The sequence below is a fragment of the Drosophila ananassae genome, chromosome 3L (genome assembly GCF_017639315.1).
Source record: "Drosophila ananassae strain 14024-0371.13 chromosome 3L, ASM1763931v2, whole genome shotgun sequence".
NCBI lineage: Eukaryota > Metazoa > Arthropoda > Insecta > Diptera > Drosophilidae > Drosophila > Drosophila ananassae.
Window position 1 is genome coordinate 10,706,741 of NC_057929.1, and position 17,435 is coordinate 10,724,175.

General features: G+C 43.0%; 6 protein-coding genes across 7 annotated transcripts; 3 read left to right on the forward strand and 3 right to left on the reverse strand.

Annotated features, from left to right (window-relative positions):
• Window positions 1–33: 33 nt before the first annotated feature.
• LOC6494532 (syndetin) lies at window positions 34–5,982 on the reverse strand. Its single transcript, XM_032450371.2, has 11 exons — window positions 5,870–5,982; window positions 4,003–4,182; window positions 3,677–3,901; window positions 3,296–3,613; window positions 2,380–3,237; window positions 1,991–2,322; window positions 1,765–1,930; window positions 1,598–1,708; window positions 1,214–1,537; window positions 1,042–1,154; window positions 34–990 (listed from the first exon to the last, which is right to left on the reverse strand). Exons 2-11 carry the CDS (start codon window positions 4,066–4,068, stop codon window positions 597–599), a joined length of 2,907 nt encoding a protein of 968 aa, XP_032306262.1. The 5' UTR covers window positions 4,069–4,182; window positions 5,870–5,982; the 3' UTR covers window positions 34–596.
• Window positions 4,348–6,234, forward strand: LOC6496071 (phosphatidylinositol N-acetylglucosaminyltransferase subunit A). The gene is made up of 4 exons (XM_001960122.4): window positions 4,348–4,575; window positions 4,631–4,876; window positions 4,928–5,165; window positions 5,218–6,234. Exons 1-4 carry the CDS (start codon window positions 4,474–4,476, stop codon window positions 6,060–6,062), a joined length of 1,431 nt encoding a protein of 476 aa, XP_001960158.1. The 5' UTR covers window positions 4,348–4,473; the 3' UTR covers window positions 6,063–6,234.
• Window positions 6,205–7,334, forward strand: LOC6496072 (stomatin-4). Its single transcript, XM_001960123.4, has 3 exons — window positions 6,205–6,337; window positions 6,404–6,920; window positions 6,970–7,334. The coding sequence occupies exons 1-3, from the start codon at window positions 6,232–6,234 to the stop codon at window positions 7,232–7,234; spliced, it is 888 nt and encodes a 295-aa protein (XP_001960159.1). The 5' UTR covers window positions 6,205–6,231; the 3' UTR covers window positions 7,235–7,334.
• A 154-nt stretch (window positions 7,335–7,488) lies between these two features.
• On the forward strand, window positions 7,489–10,463 carry LOC6496073 (hyccin). Its single transcript, XM_001960124.4, has 3 exons — window positions 7,489–7,655; window positions 7,713–8,389; window positions 8,449–10,463. The coding sequence occupies exons 2-3, from the start codon at window positions 7,713–7,715 to the stop codon at window positions 9,437–9,439; spliced, it is 1,668 nt and encodes a 555-aa protein (XP_001960160.1). The 5' UTR covers window positions 7,489–7,655; the 3' UTR covers window positions 9,440–10,463.
• LOC6502519 (tRNA N(3)-methylcytidine methyltransferase METTL6) lies at window positions 10,345–11,492 on the reverse strand. Its single transcript, XM_014908431.3, has 2 exons — window positions 11,394–11,492; window positions 10,345–11,332 (listed from the first exon to the last, which is right to left on the reverse strand). The coding sequence occupies exons 1-2, from the start codon at window positions 11,394–11,396 to the stop codon at window positions 10,487–10,489; spliced, it is 849 nt and encodes a 282-aa protein (XP_014763917.1). The 5' UTR covers window positions 11,397–11,492; the 3' UTR covers window positions 10,345–10,486.
• Window positions 11,493–13,054: 1,562 nt separating this feature from the next.
• Window positions 13,055–17,124, reverse strand: LOC6494531. Of its 2 annotated transcripts, none has more exons than XM_014907339.3 (6): window positions 16,786–17,124; window positions 14,658–14,922; window positions 13,901–14,578; window positions 13,759–13,836; window positions 13,455–13,689; window positions 13,055–13,399 (listed from the first exon to the last, which is right to left on the reverse strand). In XM_014907339.3, exons 2-6 carry the CDS (start codon window positions 14,836–14,838, stop codon window positions 13,246–13,248), a joined length of 1,326 nt encoding a protein of 441 aa, XP_014762825.1. In that variant the 5' UTR covers window positions 14,839–14,922; window positions 16,786–17,124; the 3' UTR covers window positions 13,055–13,245. The 2 variants fall into 2 exon arrangements, with proteins under 2 accessions (XP_014762825.1, XP_044571354.1); XM_044715419.1 differs by having other exon boundaries at window positions 13,455–13,710; window positions 16,786–17,119.
• Between the last annotated feature and the right edge of the window lie 311 nt (window positions 17,125–17,435).

Genomic DNA, 17,435 nt, shown 5'->3' on the forward strand with positions numbered 1-17,435 from the left:
CCCCGATGATACGACAAAATCGAAACAAGAACCTTTGTAGTATGCATATCTCAAAATATGTAATCTTTGTTAGTTTGTTACAATTGCTAAGTTGCTAAATAGTTAATGTGTGTTTGGTCGTCACATCTAAACGACGGCCATTACATTTCAGTTGTTTTACAATTATTTGTCCGTTTCCTGCTGCAAATAAATATTACAAATAGGTAATAAAATAAATAGATATTCATGTGTCTTAATTATATGTGTTTTGTTTGTATATATAGTATGTGTATGTCTGCTTGCTCTAGGTACTTAAGTCACGGTGAATGATGAACATATTGCCAATTATAATTATCAATTATTACGGTTGCCAATTGCGTTGCATCTGAGAGAGCGGAAAAGAGAGCTGATTGCGCTTAAGAAGGAAGGGGAGATTCGTAGTTCGAGGTTCAAAAGGAAGTACATCATGGAGATCGCCGGTATAACTTAGGTAGAGTTTTAGCCTAAACAATTGTTAATTTGCACTAAACGGAATGTTAAATACACAGAATGTCACAAGATTCACCTACTAACAAGATTATTCGGAAGGTACAACAAAATAAATAGAATCAAAGTACTCAGATAACGCTGCTCAGATTTGAACCGGAAACTGATCCGGTGTTGTTCTTTTGTGGGGTGGATGTCGGCGTAGAGGACATGATTAACCCATTAACCGATCCACCGTCGAGCAGTTGTAGCAGCCTGTGCCTTGTGCGTTTATCATTGATACAAATGCACTGGATCAGGCTGGTCAACTGCTTTGCGGAATACTCGTCGCTTTGTCGTTGCTGCTCGATCCATTGCTCGAACTGTTCTGGCGCAAAGTAGTACGTCTTTATGAACACATCTACATATGATCGATGTTGCGGGTACTTCTGGTTAGATATCAGTTCGAGGAAAGACATAAAATTCGCAAAATCCAGTTGCATAAGGGCTCGTCCTCCCGCGGAGCACTTCTTCACGTTGGAGAACCTACGAAAATTAAACTATAAAATTTGTTTCATCTAAAAATCAGTAACTTACCCCTCAACCAACAGATGCGTGGCCACATGCGCCATTGAATTCCACACGTGCTTGCAAGGTACTGGTACCTCCTTCGCGATCTCCTCCAAACACATGGCAAAGCTCTGAATGTTCTAAAAACATAGGTATTCATTGGTTAACCCTGAACTTTCCGAAAGGAAAATACACCTACCCTATTCAACACATCGCTATAGCTACTGTGCTGATGTATCACATGATTAACATCCCATTTCACCTTGGCCATTTGTGAGAGAATTGCTGACAAATCGATGACACGAGAGGTTACGCAGGTGTAAACGGGTTTGGCCAGATCCAACATGTAGTCACTGTACTCAAGATAAGTGGAGAGTATGGGACGTTCAGAAACAGGCAACAGGTGGTTGAGATAGTGTTGCAAGATTTGGAACTGTTGCACCATGCTGCGTCCAGCTTCAACGGCCACAATGCGTTGCGACAGGCCGTAGAGTGTGTCTGGGTTAACTAACTCATTGTTAGCCTAAGTTAAAGATTTGTGGATTAAAAACGAGATAGTAAATGACAAAAGAAAATTATTTACCAGCGACGAAAAGTTTAGAGGCCACAGTTTTATTTGGGGAAGGACATTCGTCTCCACAGTTTGTAGCCGCAATTCCAGATTTCGTGTATACAAATTATCCGTCGCCACCAGCTAGCCAAAGATTCATTTTTAGTAATTTGTAAAAAACTTACTTTTTCTTCACTTACTGCATCTTTGCCAAAGATTTCATGCACAGCATAAACATAAAAATCAATCAACTCCAGCATGCAGGAAACAATCTTGGGAGAAATACAGTGCAACAGTTTGCACATTTGAAGATAGCGACCGATACAGCGTAGAACATTCAGGGCGGTATTGTTTACCAACAATTGACTGAAAATATTACAAAATTAGTTGAAGAATCATTAAGAAGAATTAAAGATCTTATCGTACTTGCTGGCATCGTCGAATTCTTTGCTCTGCAGACTCTTCTGCTCGTCGTCGCTTTCCTCGCTGAAGTAGCAAGAAGCCTCGTCAACAATGCCGGATAAGATGTCCTCTTCCAACATTGCAGCATCCAGTCCTCCGTCGAAGGGCGAACTCTTCTCGGAGAATCTGAGGAAATAGCCATAGGAACCGTAAATAGAGCTGCCCCCATCCTGGGAATGAACGGAGACTAACTCGTCGCAGTTGTTATTGCTAATGGGAGAATTGTTAGAGGAGGGCAGCAAGGCCGTTGTTGGTGATTTGTGTCGCCTCAGAGTGTGTCGAACAGTTCGAAATTCCTGTCACAAAAATAAATATATTATAATTTGTATATAAGTAGTATTACAAACACCTACAGGCAGTTGAAGGATGTGCGAAAACGAGTCGACTGGCGTCCAGGACTCGTTGTCTAGGAATAGGCAGATTTCCTCCACACAGGAAATGTGATAGGTTCGGAAAAACTCCTCGCTTTGATGCTGCATTGTTTCAATCAGTTTATCCGATTGCTCGCCGCAAAACTCGAGGCCCACCTTCTTAAGTCGCTGCACCACGGACAGAAGCTGTATAAACTGTTCGTACTTGAGCGCTTTTAGCCTGGCCGACTGCAGGAACAGGCACACTTTGGTCAGAATGTCATTCCACACACGCGATTGCCCCTTTTTAAGTTTCTGCTGAATATAAATGTCTGGGGAATCCTCTTCATCGTGTCCATAAAGCTTATAGTTATTGTGCCACATAACAACCTGATAATAGGAGGCCAAAATGGTCCAAAAAGTTTTGCACAGGCTAATGAGGCATGGCAAAAGCTTCTCCACGGCTAGCTGCTCACACAACTGCTCGTACAACGGCTTTGCCTGATCATCCTGGCCGGGATCACTGTAACCACGGAGCACGGCGTTCACCGAAGAGTGAATTGCCGAGATGTAGTTTATGTGCAGCTGATCCATGGCCATTAGGGATTTGTTGGCGAGCTTGTAGGCCTCTTGAAGCTTCGCATATTTGCGTGCGTCGAAACTCAGGACCATTTCGTTGAGAACAGTATCCAATTGGAATTCCATCAGCAGCATAGTCTCCTGAAGTTTCTTCGACAGCGATTGTACACAGTTAAACTGCATGTAAGCCTCTGCGGAGCTTTTACACTGCAGCAGTAGACCAATGGCTGCGCTATAATTGTGATCCGCCAAGAGTTTCTGGACCTCTACATCGGTCGTGCGCTTCAAAAAAAATTATTGATGGTTAGAATAACCTTTTAACTAAAAACTCATGACTTACCAGAGTTTTGATAGCCACCAGAGTGTCCAACACCTCCTTGAGCACCTCCCGTTTGCGATAGCTGGCCAAGATTTCCAGGCTGGTGGTTGTTAGGTTGGTTCGTGCAAAATTCAAGTAGGATCTAGCTTTCTGGCACGTCCACAGCGACTCCTCCAGCCTCTTCTGCGTTTCATTGATTGCCGCAAACTCTGTGCTGCATGCATTGCGTTGCTCCAGGATGTTTTGCAGCACCTGCTTAGTTAAAACCTTTTGTTGAGTGCGCAGTTGTGCAATAGTGACTTCGATCAGCTCGTTGTCGATGCCGTCGTTGAGAACCTTCTGTGGGGCATTATGAAATAAGGTGGTTAATGCCACGGGTCGTTAGACATAAAGCAAGTTTACCTTGAGCTCGTATAATTGCGGATTGCTGTCGGGGCTGTAGTAGCATTCGTCAATGCCCTCCAGGATCTCCTGGTCTGATTTTTGTGCGTTGCTTTGGGATTCACCTGCGGCCGCGTTGTCGCCATCCGTGGTATCCGGCTCCTGGCTGGGCGATGTGTCTGCAGTCACCGTCTGGATGAAGTAATCCGAAAAGCCCATGGCAGGAATTTTCATTTGTCGATTCGTCTATGTGTGCGTGAGCGTTTCCAGTTTTTGTTTGGTGGGAGGAACAAGACAAGGCTGGTGGTTAGATCGTTTAGTTCCCTAACTGTGCGGGGATATATTACCTGTTTGTGCAGCAAATCCATGAATTTGCTCTTGAATTCATCCATTTTGGCCTTGGAGTTCTGCATCTTGCAGCCATGTAGAAATTGCACAAAAAACAAAAACTTGTCCCCCACTCCCGCACTCCAAACAAGCCCAATGTGACCAAGCTCCAAAACGCAGAAAATGCAGACACTTATCACCTTTAAAAGAGACACACAACTTCAATATTGTTGGTTTATTATTTATAAAAAATAAATAAATATAAAATACTTTTATTTAAATTACCAAATCTATTATATCTAGTTGCATTTATTTCATTTATAGGAAATATTTAAAAAAAACAAGAGTGGATTCAAGTATAAGATAATGCAACGGTTTACAACACTGCCAGACGTACTACAATTCGTTTATTATTGTTATATTTTTGCATGTTTATCCGTCTTGTGTGGAATGTCAAAGTCCTCCAGGATCAATAAAAGAAACATTGAAAGATGCGCATCTGCATGGCGTCGGACTTCTTTTATCCGAGCATCGGGGGCGTCGAGGAACATGTTTACAATCTCTCGCAAATGCTGCTCAGACTGGGTCACAAGGTGCTCTATTGAAATTTGTTAAAATTTGTATTCGACTAATCTTTTATCACCTCAGGTCGTGGTGCTGACGCACTCCTATGGAGATTGCAATGGTATACGCTACGTAACGGGCGGCTTAAAGGTCTACTATCTTCCCATTAAAGTGTGTTACAACCAGTGCATCCTGCCAACCGCCGTATGCAATGTGCCCATGCTTCGAGCGGTCCTTCTCCGGGAACGAGTGGACGTGGTCCACGGGCATTCGGCCTTCAGCGCCTTGGCCCACGAGGCGTTGATGGTGGGATCATTATTGGGTCTTAAGGTTGGAAATAATAGCCATTATAGATCAAAAGAATAACTCCCTTTTTTGCAGACTGTTTTCACAGATCATAGCTTATTTGGCTTCGCGGATTTGTCGGCGGCCCTGACAAATAACCTGCTGGAGGTCAATTTAGGTATGGTCAATCACGCCATCTGTGTCTCCCATATAGGCAAGGAGAACACTGTACTTAGAGCAAAGGTGGCTAAACATCGCGTATCTGTGATACCAAATGCGGTGGACACTGCTCTCTTTACACCAGACCCGTATAAACGTCCAGGAAATGATAGAAGTAGAAATATCTTAAGAATTTCTTTCAGTACTTTAACACAAACTTGTTTCAGTTAATATTGTTGTGGCGTCGCGACTTGTTTACCGAAAAGGAATTGATCTACTGGCTGGAGTAATTCCCCGCTTCAAAAACAATCCTAATGTGCATTTCATTATTGTTGGCGATGGACCAAAGCGTGATTTATTGGAAGAGATTCGGGAGAAGACGAACATGCAGGACAGGGTTGAGATGGTGGGTGCCGTGGAGCACGCCAAAGTCCGAGATATCTTGGTTCGTGGCCATATATTTGTAAATACTTCTCTGACTGAGGCCTACTGCATGGCCATTGTGGAGGCTGCTTCTTGTGGCCTTCAGGTTGTGTCGACAAGCGTCGGCGGCATTCCGGAGGTGTTACCTCAAAGTTTAATTTTGTTGGCGGAACCTGATATAGATTCCATATACAGTGGGATACTAGTGGCCATTGAAAGACATCGAAAGAGTGGTTTTAAGACGGTTAACCCTAACGCAGCCAATGGCCACTTAGCATCCGGAGACAACGGTCGGGGAAAGCGGCGTCATCGACGCAAAGTAGAATCAGATGAATCCCAGTCTATCGAAGATTCACTTGAAGCTCAGAACATTCACCTAAAACCAATTTTATGTCCCTACCGATGCAACGAGATGGTCGAAACCCTATACAACTGGGAGGATGTGGCATTACGTACGGTTAAGGTTTACAATCGAGTTATCCAAGAACGATCCTTCACTACCAGTGAGCTGGTCGTTGCAGTATGGCAGCACGGTTCCTGGTTCCTGGTCTTCTTTGTAGTCGCCCACTTCCTTATGGGACTACTGGAGTTTTGGCGTCCGCGAAGTCGAGTGGAGCCAGCTCGAGATATGCAGCGTCTTCCCAGCTAGCAAAGCCAAATCAATCTTTTTATTAAATAATTTTAAGTATTTATATCTTTAAATTACATATGTTGGTTGAAAGATTGTATACTGCCTTAAATTGTAGTCAAATACACTGAACTACACTACATTCAATGTACACTACTAGTACATTGAACTGTTTACTAAATTCGTTGTCATGAACAATTCTACGCAATCACAAACTGGAGCGGCAATAGAGCCATCGGGTTCCATCGTGGCCTTCCAAGATGAATCTCTACAGCCGCAACGAAATGTAAAAACAAGTAAGACCACATTATATTATTTATTTTTTATTGATATTCATCGGCCTACTTTTCTTTTTTAAACAGGCGAGAATAAACCCCCAAACTGCGTGGAGAAGACATTTTACATTCTGTCCCTTTTTCTAGCAGTCATTACATTTCCGATTTCGCTTTTCGTCTGCCTCAGAATCCTGTCTGAGTACCAACGAGGAGTTATCCTACGCCTTGGCCGCCTGCGACCAAAGCCACCATGTGGGCCTGGTGTTGTTTTTTACCTACCCTGCATTGATACCATGCGAATTATAGACCTTCGAACCACTTCATTTGATCTGGACACGCAGGAGATTCTTACCAAGGATATGGTCACGATCAATATCGATGGAGTGGTTTATTACAGCATCAAAAGCCCTATTGACGCCTTGCTTCAGGTCTTCGATCCTACGGAAGCCACGGAAAAGCTGGCGATGACTACGCTGCGGAATGTAGCCGGCACCCACAAGCTAATGGATCTGCTGGCTTCCAAAGAGTACCTTTCCTATCAGATTGAGGCCATTCTTTACAACTCCACCGAACCATGGGGAGTGCGTGTGGAGAGGGTGGAAATGTAAGTAAGCTCATTTTAGAGTCGCTTTAATTAATCCATTATCTATCAGTAAGGAGATAGGCATACCGGATCAATTAAAGCGTGCCTTGGCCGTCGAGCAAGAAGCTATGCGCGAGGCAAAGGCAAAAGTGGCTGCCGCCCAGGGAGAACGGGATGCAGTGCGCGCCCTGAAGGAGGCCGCTGATATAATGGAGACAAACCCCATTGCCCTGCAACTTCGCTATCTACAGACCCTAAACACTATCTGCAATGACAATACCAGGTCCTACGTGTTTCCCTTTCCAGTAGATATTGTTAAACGTATGATGAAATGACCGTTACTTAAGGACAATTTAATTTAGAAACCGGAATATTTAGAACTGTGTCGTCCTATTAATTTCCTAAACAACTGAATTAAAAATGTTTTGTTATAAATTGTTATGTTTGTTTATTTTTCCTCTTGTTCTTTGTATTGCATAAAAAATATAATTAAAAACTAAGGTTTTTTTTTAAACGTTTAATTTTTGAAAACTAGAAAGGGTGGCAAGGCTGGCACTGAAATTTAGGGAGACCAGCTTCCCCAAAGACTTGGTGACTTAATACCGCAACGGTCTGGCCACATTGAACAGTAGCGGACACTAGACTGGTGATAAACTAATTAACCATTGCCACCACATAATCCGTTGGAAAACCCGATCTCAGCTGACTGATAGGACCTCCGGTACTGCTAGAAGCCCAGTTTGGACCCAGGTCAAGGTAAGCAGCGATGGAAATTGGCACAGGCAGCGCTTTTCAGACTGTAACCCTTTTTAGATGGCCGAACTGGTGAGGGATTGGCTGGCGGATTACCAGCGAACGAGGGGGCAGCCAGCAGAGGCGGAGGCGTTTGCTGTGGAGCATGAAACGGACCCTGAAATCGCCGAGGCCATCTTTACCATTTTCAATGAAAGGCAGCGCGGTAATGAATCGCTACTTCATGACATCTGTCAGCAGTTACTGGCCTTCTACCGTTCTCCAGAGCTGGCTCTACACAAATTCCCTCTGCAGTTTATCCCAGTTCTGGTTTACACTTATCTCCACGCAGTGGCTGGTGGTGACAAGAAAGCCGCTCGCGGTGTGGAAACGCTGCTCATCTGCATTTATAATGGCGAGGTGTCCACCGACGATGGCGGACAACGAGTAGTGGCCTTTCGCATGCCGATCCTTGCTCAGGTGTCGGTCTACCACGAGCTGAAGAACCTGCCCATGACTGATTTACGGCGCTGGGAGGAGAACTGTAATCGGGAGGTCAAGTGGGGCCCTCATCAACGCATCGAGACTATCCACGCTCAGAATCGAATGCGCATCCTCACGGCATTGTTATTTTGTTACAACCAGCAAGTAAGCCAGACCCAGAAGTCCTCGCTGCTTCACCTCTGCCGGGTGACATCACAGTTGGTGAACCAGGGATTCACTACAAAGTCGGGACATGGTCACAGGATGAGTTATGGGTATGATAATACCCATGAAACCTTAAATTGTAGCTTACTAACTTAACGCTTATTTTCAGAGCCGATCCTGCCACAGGCGCTCCCTTTCCCAAGCCCTCCTCGCCACGCATTCCACTGTCTGCCTCTTTTCTAATCGAACTGGTGCATGCCATCTACTTTGCAATGTTCAATGGTTATGGAACGATAGCCATTCAGACGCTAGACGATATACACAACCGCGCTACCTATGAGATGTACACCGAATTGATTTTGGTAACCAGTGCGGTGCGCAACTCGCTGCACGCCAATCCTTCCGGTCAACCCAATGACGGGCCTATGGGATTGAGTGTGGCTTTGACTCCAGCCACTAACACCGTGACCACATCAGTTTCTAAGTCAATGATCACGAATGCCTCCTTCCGCACGAAAAAGCTGCCCGATGACATTCCCATTCAGGTGCAGGACCTCACCATGCAACAGGCGCCGCAACAGTTGGCCAGTGTATCGGAGGAAGCAGAGCCGGGCTCGAAAGAATCACCATCTACCAAGGAAAAGGAGAGCTCTGGTACACGAACTTCTATAATGCGGCCTAGCATGGAAGGCATTAAGGCGCAGGCACACAAGGCGCTAATTGCAGGATTCAAAAAGTCCAAGGACAAGGAAAAAGAGAAAGAGAAGGATAAAGAGCCGCCCAAGCCGCCTCAGCGTAAATTCGATAAGCATACGCAGCGTAACTCATTGCTCCAGCTCCAGGCGGAGCCCAATGCAAATCTTGCTAGCTCCAGCATGGAGCAACCACCCACCGGCGATGTTTTGCCGATGCAGACTCTCTCGCTGATTAATGAGAATGGGGGAAGTAACAGCAATAGCTTTAGCGTAGACAGCGACCTGAATGATGGTGTTCTGGGAGGAAACACAACCGGAAATCTGCCTCCGCTGAGCAGCACCACCAACTCTGTGACCAGCAGTGATCTGCTCACAAAGAGCTTTGACTCTAGCATTGAGCTGGCGCCGCTTGGTCACAGCAGCAGCAACGGCGGGAAGCTGGCCGAACATAGTTTGGTGGAGTAGTGCAATGAATCGCCTTGTTCGTCGGGTGATTAGCCAAATCCAAGTATCAAGTATATATACGTTTACAACATTTAGATGGGTGGGTGGGTTTCCAGAAAGAAAATCTATGCCACGCAATGTAATCTATCGTATTTTCCAAGACATTTCTCTTCAAAATCATCCTTCTAATATCAATTCGCACATATAATATTTTTAAAAATACATGTATGCCAAATGTTTATCGTAAAACCATTTACGTTATCTGTAACTTCTCCACATGATTCACATCAAAAACTACTAAACTTAAATCCTCCATCGATTTAGCGATATGAATTTAAAGAATATTTAAGATAAATAGACTACAGGAGCTTTGTCAAATATTTTCCGTAAAATTACTGTAACTATACATTGATATTAGTGATTAAGATCACTTAGTATGATTACCAAAGATTCCTTGCATGGGCTAAGATTCCTTATCAATCCAAAAGTTCACCCACCCTACTATATACACATATAGTCGCCACCTACCGCTGTGTATTAACCGAACATAATCGGGGCGAGGAGAAAGATTTGAATTTAGAAATTAAGGATCGTTTGAATTTGTTAAACTTGATGGGTTCTCTTAGTTGTTCGCATGTATTATTGTATTCCAATCCCAATTGTTGGTTAGGCTAAGTGTTGCTAGGACGTCACAACAATTAAAAAATTATATATACAAAAAGTATACACTCGGAACCGCTCGCTAGACATCGTTTGCATGCAAATTCGATTGGGGCTATTATATGTCCCATATTCGGTGAAAATAATGAATGTACACATCGCGATGCATTTCACTTGTTTTAAGTAAGCAGCATGATTGCTCACACATTCGATATCTAATGTACATTCAAACAGAGTTGGGTCCAGGCAATTTAAATGGAATTTAGTTCTGTCACTTATTAGCGTATATGTATACATGTGTAAACTAATATATACATAAAAATATTTATTGAACGTTGACTTGAACCATGTTATTGATTTAAAATAAATACAACTAAATACGTAACTGATTGTCTTTGTCCCTGATGGTCAAGTAGATTTCTTTCGGAACTTTCCTTGTAGAAAAATTCTAGGCACATCGATACCTTCCTTGAGATTGAGGGTTCTCCGATGGACGTAGGCATTAGTGATTACCTCAAAGCCGTTCTCTAGGAATAGCTGCGCTACCTCCTGCTCGGAAAAGAAGTAGCTACGAGTGCCATCCTGCCGCACGTACAAGTTCTCGGATATCTTGTTACCAGGTTTGAAACGGAGTTGGGCCATATCGTACAGCCCATAGTCTCTGAAAAGTACAAGGCCTCCCGGCTTGAGTAGCTTCCATAGGTTCTCCACTACGTCCTGGAATTTATGCGGATGAATGGCTGACAGCACAAATATTAAAGTGCACACATCAAGGCTCCCAGGTGCAATATTTTCATGCACCTGTTGTGTGGTTATGTCGCACTGAAAGGCTGTAATTTGTTCTGGATCGTAGAGCGAATTGGAGCGCACAAAATCAACAGCTCGGGGAGAGAAGTCGCAGGCATAAAAGTAAAACCTATTGGCACTATCCTTGTCGTCATTTTGCTCCTCCAATAGAGGGAACACGAGGTTTCCCACCCCGCATCCAACTTCAAAAAGATTCCGTTTCCCGCCTTCAGTCTCCGGTTGGTCCAGCAACTCCTGGAACTCCCGTGTTGTCCAGTGTCGATCCTTAAAAAAACGAGTTTCATTGCGTTTGTAAAATATATCCCAATTCCTTTGAGCGTCAATTTCTAGTTTGTTGGCTTTGAATTCGGAAACAAGGCCACGTTTGTTTTGTTCCTCTAGCTTTTGCTTCTCCGATGGAGTGAGTTCTTTGGTTTTAGTGGTGAATACATCTGGTTCCAGGGGATCCTTCGGAAGTTTTTAGTTTTAGAATATATTTTCGTTAAAAACATGTAGTTGTTTATGTTACCATTATACTCTATTATTAATTTTACTTTTTATTTAAAATCAGCTGGTGAACAATGTGTTCACAATAAGGTCACACTAAATGACATAGTCGTCGGCCACATATTTTCAGAGGGGATTTGGATTGCTAACAGTTTTTTTAATATAAAATTCAAGGCAAGCGCATTTTTAATTAACTACATATAGAAATAATATTCATTGAAATTATCTATTCTTCCGAAGGACATAGCTCTGCCATTTTTCATCCGATCGAGAAATAAGATACCATTCTGTAATCAGAGAACCTTCTGCCACTTTTCCTCATTCAAAGTTTTGCCTAAAATTGGTTTTGAAAATTTCCCAATTTTTCCAAGGGGTACCCCCATAAAATTTCGAGAATATGACCTACCCCCCTTTTTGGATATTTTCTCACCTTCCGAAGGACATACATAGCTCTGCCAATTTTCATCCGATCGAGATACCCCGTACCATTCTGTAATCAGCGAACCTTCTGCCACTTTTCCTCATTCAAAGTTTTGCCTAAAATTGGTTTTGAAAATTTCCCAATTTTTCCAAGGGGTACCCCCATAAAATTTCGAGAATATGACCTACCCCCCTTTTTGGATATTTTCTCTCCTTCCGAAGGACATAGCTCTGCCAACCCCATACCATTCTGTAATCAGCGAACCTTTTGCCAGTTTTCCTCATTCAAAGTTTTGCCTAAAATTGGTTTTGAAAATTTCCCAATTTTTCCAAGGGGTACCCCCATAAAATTTCGAGAATATGACCTACCCCCCTTTTTGGATATTTTCTCTCCTTCCGAAGGACATAGCTCTGCCAACCCCATACCATTCTGTAATCAGAGAACCTTCTGCCACTTTTCCTCATTCAAAGTTTTGCCTAAAATTGGTTTTGAAAATTTCCCAATTTTTCCAAGGGGTACCCCCATAAAATTTCGAGAATCCGACCTATCCCTTTGTTGGATTTTTTCTCACCTTCCGAAGGACATAGCTCTGCCAATTTTTATCCGATCGAGATACCCCATACCATTCTGTAATCAGCGAACCTTTTGCCAGTTTTCCTCATTCAAAGTTTTGCCTAAAATTGGTTTTGAAAATTTCCCAATTTTTCCAAGGGGTACCCCCATAAAATTTGAGAATATGACCTACCCCCCTTTTTGGATATTTTCTCTCCTTCCGAAGGACATAGCTCTGCCAATTTTTACCCGATCGAGATACCCCGTACCATTCTGTAATCAGCGAACCTTCTGCCAGTTTTCCTCATTCAAATTTTTGCTTAAAATTGGTTTTGAAAATTTCCCAATTTTTCCAAAGGGTACCCCCATAAAATTTCGGGAATATGACCTACCCCCCTTGTTGGATATTTTCTCTCCTTCCGAAGGACATAGCTCTGCCAATTTTTATCCGATCGAGATACCCCATACCATTCTGTAATCAGCGAACCTTTTGCCAGTTTTCCTCATTCAAAGTTTTGCTTAAAATTGGTTTTGAAAATTTCCCAATTTTCGAGAAATTTTCGAAATTTTCCCTAAAATTTCAAATTCCGACCTTTCCCCCTTGTTGGATATTATTTAATTTTTTTTCTGAAAGATAATTTTTTTGTTGGTTGTCACATTGTCTCTCAGATTTCCCATATTTTCGAAATGTTGAATTAGAAATTGGAGTGGTTTTGTATTGACTGAAAATAATTGCTTTATTGCCTTGAGATTCTTATAGTTATAAAGCGAACATTTCAAATACAGCCATTATTAAAACAACAAATAACAAAAGTAGCTGAAAAGCAACAGAATTGCTTTGGTCTTTGGTCGCTGGATGGGCATCTGGTGAATGAAAACCCAATTTATGGTCTGGGCCATGTTATCTGCCCATGATGGTGGGCTCATCCGCCATTGCCACCTCATCATTGGGTGCCTTGGCGCCTTTTTTCTTGCCCGAGTACCAGAGGAACATAACACCGCATAAAATATTGTCAGCAAAAGTGAACCAGGCCAAGAAAACTCCATAGCCGTAGCTGAAAAGAAAGAGTTCTCAATTACCATAGAACGAACCTCACTTTAGTTACATACGTTAACTCTGCTCCGTCCGGATACGCGTAAAATAGATGATCTTTCGTGTAGTCAATTGACGAGAAGAGAACCTGGAGTACCACGAGGGCAGTGGAAGCTGCAACCAGGTGGATTCCACCCGCCAGTCGCTTGAACATGTAGCGCGGATTCATGAACGTGTAGAAGGAGAATACAGCTCCCAAGCTCATCACGAACAACGTAATGCAGGCAAAGGACGCCTGCGTCCGGATATAGTCTGAAAGGAAGTACCAAGCCACTGCCAATTAGGAGCTGTTACTTAAATATATAAACTCGGATTACCTACCCAATAGCTCGTCGTCGAATCCAGGCTCATTTCGTAGGGCGTTGGAGTTGGGGAACATGTCGATGTACTTGCATCGTTCTATGGATAGAATTTGCGAGGATTATATTCTCATCTTCAGTGACTATTTAAAGTTCCAACTTACGGTTCGGGATGTAGCTGTAAAAGGCACTTTGACCTCCTCGTTTTGGTGGCAGTGGAGGCACTAAGATGAGAAGCACCCGCTCATCATTTAAAACGTAGGCGGGAATTCCAATGTCCCGGATATAGGTACCCAAAAGCCGCACCACCAGCGGATAGTTTGTCCAATTACTGAATATGGCCAACTGGGCCACCTCTGGTATCACATAATAGGACCAGGTGTTGTTGTACTTAACCCGCTGCAGAGCCGATCCAAACGTCCCTCTTGTAATAATCCCCTTCACGTCTAAAGGATCAATGGGTATTGGTTTGTTCGTCGTGGCATTGAACTGCCTTTGGTTGTCTTCGGTGGACATCACAATGGTTCGGAAAGCGTTTCGCAGGGTCTGAAAGTCCTCGTCCTCACCTCGCGCCCAATGAGCAAACATGTGTCGTCTAGCCGCTTCTGTGAAGTTATCCCCCGTGTCTAATTTCTCCTTCGCGAACTCCTTGATGAAGTCCATGTGCGAAAGATTCCGTTTGGCCTCGTTGATGTTCGTCTGCGACGTGTAGGACATCGAACTGAAGTTCCGGACCACCTGGGCATTGCTCAGAGCATTGGGAACAATAGTATTCCGACAGTGACGCCATAATCCCGAGTGTGAGGACATAAAGAATCGCCTTGACTCCGGGATAAAGATTCCTTTGAAGTGCAATCATAAATTAAATAAAAAGGTTTATAAGAAAAATGATTAATAAAAAAGGTTGTCCTTAAAACTAACCTTGTCCACCGGATATGATAATCCAATGATCCGTCGATATCGCTACTATCCAGATCAGAAGCGACACCACAGTCAGCAAGCTGCATCCCAGGAGGACCCTGCGCTGGAACATGTAGGCCTCCATAAGAGGACGCCTGGCCTCATCGCGGCCGATGGTCGATGTGGACAGGTCACGCTTCATTCTTGGGCCGCGTTCCAATCCCCTCTATGGCTCTCTGGACGATGACAACGAGCAATCCTCACACACATGGAACAGCACGCGTTCCTGGGGAATGGGAAATGGTGGGAATGGTGGGTGAAGTAATTTGTTGTGGCAACTTCACCGACTCTTTTTATATCTCCCCAGGCAAATGAAGTCATGCGGATATATCGCACACATGTGGGGCATTGACGGGTCTCGTAATTGTTTGTCAGGTGTTTCTTTGGGCCTACACGTTATTGATGGTCATGCCATCCGGCAGACTGTCCTATCCCCTGCCAGATCTTTCTTATTTAAACAATATTTTATTTTTATACAAAGCATACAGCTGCAGACAAAACAACAATAGTTTAAAAAAAAAATATTTGGACGGAAATGCTTAACTTTTAACATGTGTTAAATATAATTCTTTTTTTTTACCTATAAAGCAGTTTTTGAAAAACTTTAGGTATGTGTAATTTTTGAAATTTACATTAATATTTTAGGTCTGAAATTTGAAACTAACTTACAAAACATAAAGTATTTTATGTAATATTCTATGATTGGACTTTTTAACCTGAAAGTTTTAAAATTTAATTTTAAAAATACATATTTTCTTTGTCATTATCTTGAAAATGAATACTATTTCATTAACTTGAAGTGTTCAGTCGGATCAACCCACGAACGTGGCCATCAATTATGCTGCTTTGGAGAAATTTATTTTCTTTTCTTTATGTATTTATTTACATGTTGTCTAGGCAACCAGAAATTCCCATTCGAAAACGGATTTTCTGACAGAAATTAAGCAAATTAGTGGACACATTCAAAGGCGAGCACACCCGCGAAATATAAACGACAAAATGCGAAATTCCTCCTTAAAACTGTTTCGCTGAATATATGTGAGAATTAGGTGCGCCAATTTGAGTGGGTGGGCGCATGGTTGGGTGGAGTGGCAGGTGAAGATTGAGGGATCCCGGTTGGGGATAGAAGGGGTATGCGTGCAACAGTGCCATATACTTGTAGATATAGTTAGAGCTGACTTTCAGCCATGTGTATGCCGTTTATTTTGGCGATTCCCTCTTTGTTTCAAAGCAAAAATTAGGCTACCAAAAGTGTCATTTTCAATCTTAATTTTTTGGGGAAAACCCAAAGAGAATTTTCCTGCATTGATGTGGCGCCACATTTTACTTCTTCGCCAGATTCTCCACTTCCGCGATCTATTTATGGATGTGATGTTGCAGTTGCAGTTGGGGAGTTGCAACAGTTGCGTCACGAAGTGCGTCATTGCGATCAAGAGAAGAACATTTTCTAGTGGATGTGCCACTTTCCTTTGTATACGATTTTCGAATTTCTATTTTTTTGGTTTTTTTCGTATTTTTTAGCCACTTTTTTCGCATCACAGAGATTACAAGAAACAATTTTCCTTTTGTTAGACCATTATTTTTAGACCATCGACGGGTCTAAAGATACAGTGTCAGTTCTGACTGACAAATCGGTTGGAATCATCATTTATTCACATCTCGTTGAGGTTTGGGTTCGGGGCTTATTGACACTTTTGACAGGGGAAATTTTATATTTTGAAAAAACGCTCACCCAAATAACCGCTCGCCTGCCTGCCTCCCTACTTATTCATTTATTTGTTTTGTATTTCAGCTTTTGTTTTACTTGCCGCCGTTGGTCGTTGTATTTTTGGTATGCGCCGTATAATTCAAATTCCACCCCGGCGAAAAAGAAGCGAATTTTTGAGAAATGTGTATTTAATTAATGCCCCACATAAATAATGCCAATGCCAGCCAATTCGTCGGACTCAGATTTGGATGGACGACTATTCCGACTATCTCACACTGGGCCCATAAAATGTCAAACAGTGTTAACGTCTGTCAGGTATCCTGATTTATGGTTATATAAGAGCGGTGTGGGTTCAGCTCCAATATCGGATGCAATGTTTACCATTAATTCTGCAGCGTTGCACCAATGATCCCTGGCCCCAAGCTGATTGTTTTTGAGCGATTTGTTTAGTTTGTGAGTTTATGAGCTGCCGGGCAGATCTAAAATAAAATTTTGGCTAATTTCTCAACTAAAAACCGAGCCGGACCAGCGATAACAACCGAAATAAATAAATATACTGCGCGCGAACCAAATGAATTCTGTTGAAAAAAAAATCGGAATAAAAGAGCGCGATTTTGGGACCGGATAGGCGACGAACGGTACACGGTTCCGTTGACTCCCTGCTTGCTCGTCTGCTCCTGGCCAAAGCAGAGCACAGACTGACTGGCTACTGGCCACTAGTGGTTGTCGTTCGTCTGCCTTTCAGCTTTGTTTTCCCTCTGCTTTGGTTTTGCCTTGCTCTGGGGAGCGGGCCAAGACAAAGATTGCCTGCGTGAGCGACTATGGTCCATTGTTAGCCAGCATAAACATAAAAATCGTTCTACTTATACAAAATCTGAGAGGGTGGTGTGGGCCCCCAATAAGAGGGCTGGCCCAATGCTGCCACCTGCAGCAAGTTGCCGAAGGAATCGGGCAGGCAGACGTCATCGTTGCTTAATTGCGCCATAAACATGAACTCAACTCTACGGCAGTGTGTGCACAAATTTAGAATT

Coding starts and splice junctions, on each gene's coding strand:
- LOC6496071 (XM_001960122.4), top strand. CDS start 4,474: ATGCGCATCTGCATGGCGTCGGACTTCTTTTATCCGAGCATCGGGGGC. Junction 4,576..4,630: donor TGCTCAGACTGGGTCACAAG/GTGCTCTATTGA, acceptor TTATCACCTCAG/GTCGTGGTGCTGACGCACTC. Junction 4,877..4,927: donor GATCATTATTGGGTCTTAAG/GTTGGAAATAAT, acceptor CCTTTTTTGCAG/ACTGTTTTCACAGATCATAG.
- LOC6496072 (XM_001960123.4), top strand. CDS start 6,232: ATGAACAATTCTACGCAATCACAAACTGGAGCGGCAATAGAGCCATCG. Junction 6,338..6,403: donor GCAACGAAATGTAAAAACAA/GTAAGACCACAT, acceptor TTTTTTAAACAG/GCGAGAATAAACCCCCAAAC. Junction 6,921..6,969: donor CGTGTGGAGAGGGTGGAAAT/GTAAGTAAGCTC, acceptor ATTATCTATCAG/TAAGGAGATAGGCATACCGG.
- LOC6494531 (XM_044715419.1), bottom strand. CDS start 14,838: ATGAAGCGTGACCTGTCCACATCGACCATCGGCCGCGATGAGGCCAGG. Junction 14,579..14,657: donor TATCATATCCGGTGGACAAG/GTTAGTTTTAAG, acceptor TGCACTTCAAAG/GAATCTTTATCCCGGAGTCA. Junction 13,711..13,758: donor ATTCGACGACGAGCTATTGG/GTAGGTAATCCG, acceptor CCTAATTGGCAG/TGGCTTGGTACTTCCTTTCA.
- LOC6494532 (XM_032450371.2), bottom strand. CDS start 4,068: ATGCAGAACTCCAAGGCCAAAATGGATGAATTCAAGAGCAAATTCATG. Junction 3,614..3,676: donor CGCAATTATACGAGCTCAAG/GTAAACTTGCTT, acceptor AATGCCCCACAG/AAGGTTCTCAACGACGGCAT. Junction 1,709..1,764: donor AAATCTTTGGCAAAGATGCA/GTAAGTGAAGAA, acceptor ATCTTTGGCTAG/CTGGTGGCGACGGATAATTT.
- LOC6496073 (XM_001960124.4), top strand. CDS start 7,713: ATGGCCGAACTGGTGAGGGATTGGCTGGCGGATTACCAGCGAACGAGG. Junction 8,390..8,448: donor GGTCACAGGATGAGTTATGG/GTATGATAATAC, acceptor GCTTATTTTCAG/AGCCGATCCTGCCACAGGCG.